At 34.5% G+C, this 9,202-nt stretch overlaps 1 protein-coding gene and 1 long non-coding RNA gene across 4 annotated transcripts; one reads left to right on the plus strand and one right to left on the minus strand.

Moving 5' to 3' along the window:
* Positions 1 to 4,353: 4,353 nt before the first annotated feature.
* On the minus strand, positions 4,354 to 4,810 carry LOC116162859. Its single transcript, XR_004143626.1, has 2 exons — positions 4,564 to 4,810; positions 4,354 to 4,513 (listed from the first exon to the last, which is right to left on the minus strand). It is a non-coding gene; the product is annotated as an uncharacterized LOC116162859 (long non-coding RNA).
* A 1,688-nt stretch (positions 4,811 to 6,498) lies between these two features.
* Positions 6,499 to 8,661, plus strand: LOC116162856 (zinc finger C4H2 domain-containing protein-like). Of its 3 annotated transcripts, none has more exons than XM_031476596.1 (5): positions 6,499 to 6,639; positions 6,695 to 6,866; positions 6,916 to 7,094; positions 7,146 to 7,406; positions 7,496 to 8,661. In XM_031476596.1, the coding sequence occupies exons 1-5, from the start codon at positions 6,581 to 6,583 to the stop codon at positions 7,626 to 7,628; spliced, it is 804 nt and encodes a 267-aa protein (XP_031332456.1). In that variant the 5' UTR covers positions 6,499 to 6,580; the 3' UTR covers positions 7,629 to 8,661. The 3 variants fall into 3 exon arrangements, with proteins under 3 accessions (XP_031332456.1, XP_031332457.1, XP_031332455.1); XM_031476597.1 differs by having other exon boundaries at positions 7,146 to 7,385; XM_031476595.1 differs by having other exon boundaries at positions 6,916 to 7,406.
* The last annotated feature ends 541 nt before the right edge of the window (positions 8,662 to 9,202 follow it).

Consider the following 9,202-nt stretch of genomic DNA (forward strand, 5'->3'; position numbering starts at 1 on the left):
TTTGACATTAAGCGACCATTTTTATAGCATAGATTATTTCAAACAAATTCGCGTGGAGTTGATTACCTGTTTCATCTATTCCCCATGATTGACCTGTTTTTTTAAAGGTTACATATGCCGAAAGTATACATTTAAAAAAAATTCTCTGTATATATAGGAATGGAAGTTACTGCAAATCTGACATAATAAGCTAGAAAGAAACCCAATAAGCATTACACAAGTGTGAAATAAAATACACAACAAGCTAAAGGTGCTGATGCCATTCATGCGTCTTTTGAGTAGGCTAGTATCCACGACACATTTAATCGATCGTAAAAATCAGGTGTGCATATGCGCGCAAACTGCGCAATGCCAACTTTTTAGTGTATCACAACGATGTTGAGGTAACGCTTATGTGCTTGTGTTTTCGTCTGTCTGTCTATGTCCGTCCGTCTGTTCCATCGAGATCTCGGCCCCTGGGTCACCAAGAGACTTCAGATTTTCGCTAATTGATTGCTGCTATGGTCTATATTTGCCCATTACTCATCATTTACAATGTGTTACGCGGCAATACCCACGAGTGGGTTTTGAAACATTTTTTGGTAATAAAACCCGACACAATTTTTGTAGGTTGTACACAGGAAGATAAGATCTTCCAAATAACTCAATAAAAATTTCAGGTTACTATTTGAAAAAAAAGTTTGATGCCATTGCGGCGCTCCAAAATTTTTTTTCAAAAATCCAGCCCGTTATTTTTCTGTTCGGTATGCCTAATATACATATCCGAAATTTGAACAAAATCCGTCGAGCCGTTTTCTCAGAAAATTGCCACCAAACATACGTACGTACATACAGACGGAAAAAATAAGAAAGGTGCATTTTTTACGCATGCATTTTGTTTGCTTTTATTAGAGGGACCTACCATCCAATTTTCGTTAAAATTGCTCCATAAATAAGAAAGTTGGATGTTGCACATGCGCAACACGATTTTTGCGCATGCATTTTGTTTGCTTTTATTAGAGGGACCTACCATCCAATTTTCGTTAAAATTGCTCCATAAATAAGAAAGTTGGATGTTGCACATGCACAGCACTATTTTTTGCGCATGCATTTTGTTAGCTTTTATTAAAAGGACCTACCATCTAAATTTCGTTAAAATTGTTCCATAAATAAGAAAGTTGCATTTCTGCGCATGTGCAACACGATTTTTGCGCATGCATTTTGTTTGCTTTTATTAGAGGGACCTACCATCCAATTTTCGTTAAAATTTCTCCATAAATAAGAAAGTTGGATGTTGCACATGTGCAACTCGATTTTTTGCGCATGCATTTTGTTTTCTTTTATTAGGAGGACCTACCATCCAAATTTCGTTTTAATTGTTCCATAAATAAGAAAATTGCATTTCTGCGCATGCGCAACACGATTTTTGCGCATGAATTTTGTTTGCTTTTATTAAAGGGACTTACCATAGAAATTTCGTTTAAATTGCTTCAGAAAGAAGATCGTTGCGTTTTGCACATATGCAACACAATTTTTTGACTTTGACAATTTTTTTCTCCGTTTTTTGATAATATAACCCGGCCCAATTTTTTGTAGGTTGTACACAGGAAATAAGGTCTTCCAAATAATAGAATAAAAATTTTAGGTTGCTATTTGAAAAAAAAAGTTCGATGCCGTTACGGCGCTCCAAAATTTCTTTTCAAAAATCCGGCCCGTTATTTTTCTGTTCGGTATGCCTAAAACATATATACAAAATTTCAACAAAATCCGTCGAGCCGTTTTCTCAGAAAATTGCCAACAAACGTACGTACGTACATACAGACGGAAAAAATTTTTATTCTTTAAAAGTTGCTTAAAATGGTCTAAAACGTCGACATTTGATGAAATTTTGAAATGTTCAAAAAACGGCTATCGCAATAGCTACCTAGCACATGCTAGGAAGCTAAAAATTTCAGCGAATCTCTTGGTCTCTTTTGTTAACAAACACTTTTTCCCCAAACTGTGCAACTAGCGGCTCCTTAGATATGGCCTGTAGCCTTTCTTAGTAGGACATCCTGTACAGTATCATATTATATTACATATTAATATCGGTATCGATCGATCCCTAATATTTTTTATATAATTATATACAGGCTGGTTACTTGCGTAACGCATCAGGGATTTCAATGTAAAATTCATAACATGCCATTATTGGCTCCCCAAATTATTTTAGAGCAAAAATGTATATACAGAGTGGCCCAACGAGAAGTATACAGAGGGCTTTTAGGGTATTAAATTTAGAAATTTCGAAAAATCCTCGAACACGTCAATTTTGTATTCGAGGGGGACAACTTTTGGAATACAAATCACGAACCCAAGTCTTCACCCCTCTACGTAGGGAGCTTAACCCCTAAAATTTTAAATCGAATCCTATGGCAAATGACACATTATTTGAAAGCCAATTTAATCGTGATTACTAATCTGCTTTGCTTTTTAAATTCTATTGATTATTACGCAAAAAATTGAAAACTAATACGGTTGATTGGCGTAAAAAATTTTTTTCTACAAAAAACTTTAATACATTTTTGCTCTAAAATAATTTGGGGAGCCAATAATCGCATGTTATAAATTTTACATTGAAATACCTATGATGCGTTACACAAGTCACCACCCTGTATATATAATTATACATCGTATTTTTCTAAATTTTGAATAGGCATGTTTCTACCGTCAGCCATGTGTATCGATTGGTATCAGCTGCCTTCATTACTGTGGATACAATAAACAAACATCTCCATGAATCTAGGACCTCCAATTAAACAGTAAAAAAAAAGGTTTTCATGACTAAAATTAAAAAAAATATATAGGTTGTAACCAGGAAAAAGAATGAAAAACAATTTACATTAAAATATATAGGGTGTTGCATTTAAAAATACATACATTGGGGTCAAATCTTAGAAACTGTGGTTCAAAATATTTTTGACTACGCCACTGGATTCTTCGTAAAAATATCTAATAAAACAAATTTGCTGCCGTATTTGAATTGACATCCTTAACATCAAACCTGTCATTGCATTTTTTGTATTTACCTTGCCTCAAGTTACGGTTAATCTCATTTTAACGAACAAAATAGCGTTTTTGAAGATTTGAGCTATCAAAAGGTAGTGAGGTGATTGTAGAGTATCGAGTAGAGCACATTAAAACTTTCGTAGGACTTGTCACTTGATGAATGTAGCAGGAGCTTATTTTTTTCACCTAAAAAATGACCTGCCGATATTTTGTTCAAGCAAATTTGTTTTCGGCCAACGTATGTATTTTGTACTTGTCCTTTATAGATACAGGAAAAGATCTCGCAATAGTATTCTCAAGGAAAAGGAAATCATTACCTAACTGGAGACGAAGTTTCTTGTGATAAATTAGACAATACCGGAAAGAAAGAAGGTAGGAAGTTGTATTCCCTATGGCCGAAACTTGCATGTTGGACATACTGTAAGCAAAGTATGAAAAGAATGCATCTAAGCGTTTTACTGAACTCAAGACTGAACTGGACTGAAAGCGGATAAAACAAGTATGGCATTCTCTATACCATGCGATAGACCAACTTCAAGTACTTTTATCTGGTTGTACACTGTCATATTTATGAGCAGAATCAGGTTCTAAGGACAACCATTTGGTTTAAAACTAAAGAGTAGGACTTGAGGCAGTCTTGAAAGACAGCCGCTATTGCATTCTGAGAGAGGCAGTCAGGGAGTTAAGTGACTCCCCAAACAAGATGGGGGAGTAATAAGTATTACATTGAGACCTCGCCATTTTTTATGCACCCTTTTCATATCTAATCATCTTCACAGTTCACACATGGATTCTAAAACCCAGAAGGTACCTACAGACCACCACCAGACACCATTAGCCAACTAATCAGTTATGTATCTAAGCAGGGATGTAAGACTTCAAACTTGCTACAAAAAATATCAAACAGAGACACCCTTAAAATCGAATGAATCACGCAGCATACTGGCAACCACTTTGCCACTCAGAGGAAGTTCTCCCACCTCCAGTTTCAACTGTAAGTATTCTCAACTTAAAATCGAAAAACAATGTGTCTGAACTCTAAGCTTTCTAATACAATTTTCTAAGACTTTCCAAGATTTATAGAACAAGTCTATTCACGGAAAGATGAGCAACTACCACTTGACCACATACTATCATTTCTAGCACATTTTAAGATAGAGATATTATCGAAAATAGATTAAATATCATGATTGGTAATTACTACGCCGTAATGAAACTATGTCAAAGATCAAAGGGAAATTTATCACATACAAAAAAATGAATGAATAAATAAATAACATTGACAATATAAACAAATTATTTTTCATACCTGTAATAACCCTAGCAGTGGTTGTCGATTGCTGTGTTGTGGGGGAAATTGAAGAAGATGTGGATTTATCGGTGGATTTGTCCGTTACTGTGGTCGTCAAGGTGTTCGCAGGTGTAGAACTAGAAGTGATGCTAGTTTTTCCGTCTGGAGTTGTTACCGTTGCCTTAAGTTCTTCACCTGAAATTGATGAGAATTATTATTACTAAACTAACAAAGCAAGCACTTACCCTCAATCTTAACAATCAAAGCTAAAAGTATTACTAAGCAACTATGTTTAATGAGATACATTTTGATAGAAAGTTTAACGTAAGCAACCACAATTTAAACTATCAACCTTTAGCAATCAACTAACTGAAATTGTTTAAGTTAATTGACTATAATTACAAAAAACATGTAATCAAAGCTGGGAAGGGAGCCGAAAAAGATAGATTGCGCTGACTGATAGCCGACAACCGCGAATGACAATTGACACAAGCACAATTTACTAAAATAACCTTGCAATAAGAAAAACCCTAAACGAAATTCAAAATTTCAAAACATGGTCATTTATTTTCGATGGATCCCAAGAGTCAAAGAGTGTACATACTCCTGCTTTAATTTTAACACGTTGCTAAGGCTACATACAAGTATTTCCTACACAAAAATAATGCAATTTTGGTAACACAGGTTTGTCACATGAAACTATTTTTCTTTCAAATGTTGGTACTGAAATATACAGTGTGATCGGTGAACACCAACCTGGAAATTCAAGAAAGGTAAAGTTATACAACCAATCATACGTTCATGTTTCGAACACACACATTTTATTTATTACAGCGTTGTTGGATGTCCATCGGCGGTGTTTAGGTATATGATTATTGATCCTCAATTAAGAATCCGCCATAGTTTTCGACGCAAAGCGGGCTTGTTTGTAGCATGATTTGTTAGCAGTGGTCATGGAATTACATGTCTTGTGCAATGCCGGGAACACCATAGACATTATGTCGAGTATTATTCCGAATAATTTTCTCATATGTCTATGCGGAACACGGGTCCGGGTTGAGAACAGTTTAGTTGCCTCTAAACTCTTTTGATTGTCAAACATTTGCAAGAAGTATTTTTTATTGTTACCTTTGTAAGAAAGGTATATTTTTGCGGTTCTCAAACTGCACCATAATGAACTACAAAGAGGTAATGGTTGAAATGTGTAACGAGAATACGTTTTCAATGATCGAATATTTGGAACTAGTAGAACTTCGACTTAAAAAAAGGGTGAAGATATTAACAGTTTTTGGTGCGACAAGTGGTTAGCTGATTTTAGTAATAAAACAAACACTAAACCATATCCATGCTCTGAATCGCAGTATATAATGTATTATTAAATTGCGCATAAGGTGAAGTCATAGTATACTGCGAATCAGACCAGAGCTGCTCTGAATAATAGTACAGAATGCCAATACGCGAACCGGCACAGGAACGCTTAAAAAATAATTCTGCCTAGGTAGTGCGCAACCGAAACCTATACAGGGTGAAAATGAAACTGAACTGATAAATCCTTTAAGAGTTTTGGCACATGATGAAATGAACTAAAATATTTTCAATATGGCGCCACTTCCGCAAATACCGGAGGTAGCCATCAACTTTGTTATTTAAAATAAGGACCCCCTATTTTTCTATATTTTCGGATTCTACGTCGAATTTGGAGTACAACGATACCCCATAGTTGACCCTTTGCTCCAAGGACTTCGTCGATATTCAAGTTTTTATGTCAAAAATTGAATTTGCAGGGGTAATTTTAAAAATTTATTATTCGAAAACGGTGAGAGATACTGCAAAACAGTTTTCACTGCTTTATTAAGGAATGATCGAATTTTCTTTTGGTATGCGTAACCGTCTAAAAAGTGCGACTACGTCACTTTTTCAAAGCTCTCAACTTTTAAATGTTTAAATATCCGTAACTCCATTTTTTCAAATGGCACCCATTTTTTTCTTCACTGTTGTTTTCCTTTTTCCGAGACCTTTAATTTGATACAAAATGTCAAAGGCTGTTACATATAAACGGTTTCAGAGATGATGCTTGCATGTGTAAACCTTGCTTTACTGGTCATAATAATTTGTAATATTGGAATATAGTGTAGACACATCCTACTCTTTCACTTCTTTCATAAGACGTTTCTTTTAGAAACAACACACCCCCAATTTGTTGTTACTGAAATGACAAGTTTTAAACATATATTATAAAATATATAGTTTCAAATAATAAATATGGCAACAACAGACGAAAGAACAGTTTTTGCTAAATTAGAAGCTATTAAAGAGATCAGGTATATCAGTCGTCATAGCAGCATAACATGTACCATTTTAAAATCAATACTTTAGGGCGAAAACTATTCAGTTGGAAAAACTCAAGACTAGAATTCTTCTTGAGGTAGAAGCTTTAGATCAAGAAGAAAAATGTCTATCAGAATACAAACAAGAGATGGATTTGCTGCTCCAAGAAAAAATGTCGCATGTCGAAGAATTACGACAGATTCATGCAGACATAAATGCGGTGAGTATTTGCGACAGTATTTTGATTGGTGTTTACATTTTAAATGCAGATGGAAGGTGTTATAAAACATGCAGAAGAAAGTCGTGGTCGATCTTTAGCCACCGCCGCCAGAGTTCATGAAGAGTATCTTCCATTAAAATCGGAAGTGGATCGGTTAAGACGAGATTGTTTAGGTTTGGATAGATTACCCGAACTTCACGAAGAGGAGGCAACGTTAGTTACACCCGAGTATGTGTTATTTGCCATATATTTAGAGAAATGTAACGTTACACCTTTCAGGCGATTTGCACAATTTTTCTCGCCAAGCAAATCGAATTCTCAAAATTTTGCAAAAAGTAATGAATGGACACGTCCTTTAGCTCCAACAGACAACCATATGAGCGCTTTAGCTCCTCCATTACCACCCACATTTTTACCACCACCCAATCCCTTAAGACTGGTAGCGAATAAACCTGAGGCAGGGCGTCCAAGTAGCTTAGCCCAACCTCCACATCCAGGACCACCTACGCCTACCTTCAGGTCGGATTTTGTTAGCTTGAGGTGCTTTTGTTTGTTTTCGTTTAATCGCTAAAATTTGTATTTTTACTGTGGTGACGGATCCTAATATTGATAATTATTTTTTTCATTAGGCAACAACCGCCACCAATGAAATCATGTTTGAGTTGCCATCAACAAATACATCGAAATGCGCCAATTTGTCCACTGTGTAAGGCAAAATCAAGGTCAAGAAATCCCAAAAAGCCAAAGAAGAAAGAACATTAAAAGTTTGGTTTGACCAATATTAATGTACTCGATACTGACTAAAAACTGTTCGTTCAATTCCTAAATAGACCAATCATAAACACTTGCCTGGTGCATTTTGCTTTTGCTGGGACAAATGCAACAGTGCACTCGAGTTCATTTTAGAATTGGAAGAATACAATTAGAGCGTGAAATTTTATTCAATAATTTAAGTAATGCAGAATATATACAGTGCATTTATCTCACATTGGAACATATACGATTACATGCAATGGTGTTTTCCTATGTTCCATTTAAAACATTGGATAATGTGCGAGTCACAACTCGACCAGCCTTTAATTATTTTCAGGTTATGTAGGACACTGCACCTCACGCAAAACACAACAAACAAATAGCAACAGACTATAAGCCAATCAGAACACTCATTCCGTTTGAATTTATGTCATTATAAATAAAATGGCAGCTAATTGTAAGGCAATAGCAGGCTAATTGCACCACTATCAAATATAATTCTAAGTTCATAACATCACAAATCAACACCTCATACGTACTTGTTTTATTTTAGATTAACAAAGAGAAAATAATAAATAGAGAATACGCGTGCGCGCCTCTTCTAATGTCATTGGTTCGCAATATGAATAAGGAATAAAAATTCGACTGAACGAAATTATTATTTCTTATTTGCTAGGCTTATTTCATATTTCAATGTTGTGTGCAAATCCATAAAGATCAGTAGATTGAAAATTGTTATTTCTTATTCCTTATTTGTTATTTCATTGTGTGATGGGCTTAAGAAATAAAGAGAGATGCCTTGATGCTTATCATAACGTGCCATCATCTCGTCATGTTTGTACACATTGCAAGAAGCGAACTTGTCACATTTTGCGAGACGATGTTTAAAGGAATATTAATAATACATATTATATTTGAAACAATCTAAATGGATTTTTAAATATTTATAAGGGTTGTGAAAAACAAACAATTATAAATTTCAATTAAACAGTTTAATAAGAAAATTTATGATAATTAGTAGGCACTTTCTTTCGGTGATCCAAACGTGTTTGGATTGTCAAATCACGTTCTTTCGAGGTGTGATCTTATGATCATGATTGCTAAAATCGTGAACACTGAACATAAAAGTTTTATGATCACGAATTCCTAACCTATAAATGCAAGGATATTTTTGCTCAAATGTTAGGTTAGTCAATATTTGTAACTGAAGAGAAGCATAATCGCGCAAGTACTTCCACTTTGTATTTAAATTATTTTCATAATCCAAACAAACAATACGTAATTCGAATGCTAGTGTACTTGCATGCAAAATCGTATGTTGCAGTTTAAGATAAACGCACTGTATAAACTATTTATTCATTTTATGTTTACATAATTCATTATGTTAATTTAAAGCTTTTTTATACACTGGATAGAATTTTTTTTCTAAGTAATTTTGTAGGTAACTCAACTAATTGTCTGTAGATTAATAATAAAATAAATGAAAGTTTGTGTCATAAACTTATGACAAATTTTTTAATAGTTTGTCCTTTAATGATAATTATTTTACTAACTGACAGCTGTAATTTGTTACTTATTGGTTT

Source organism: Photinus pyralis, unplaced genomic scaffold (assembly GCF_008802855.1).
Source record: "Photinus pyralis isolate 1611_PpyrPB1 unplaced genomic scaffold, Ppyr1.3 Ppyr1.4_LG2, whole genome shotgun sequence".
Classification (NCBI taxonomy): Eukaryota; Metazoa; Arthropoda; class Insecta; order Coleoptera; family Lampyridae; genus Photinus; species Photinus pyralis.

Coding starts and splice junctions, on each gene's coding strand:
- LOC116162856 (XM_031476595.1), top strand. CDS start 6,581: ATGGCAACAACAGACGAAAGAACAGTTTTTGCTAAATTAGAAGCTATT. Junction 6,640..6,694: donor GAAGCTATTAAAGAGATCAG/GTATATCAGTCG, acceptor TCAATACTTTAG/GGCGAAAACTATTCAGTTGG. Junction 6,867..6,915: donor TTCATGCAGACATAAATGCG/GTGAGTATTTGC, acceptor TTTTAAATGCAG/ATGGAAGGTGTTATAAAACA.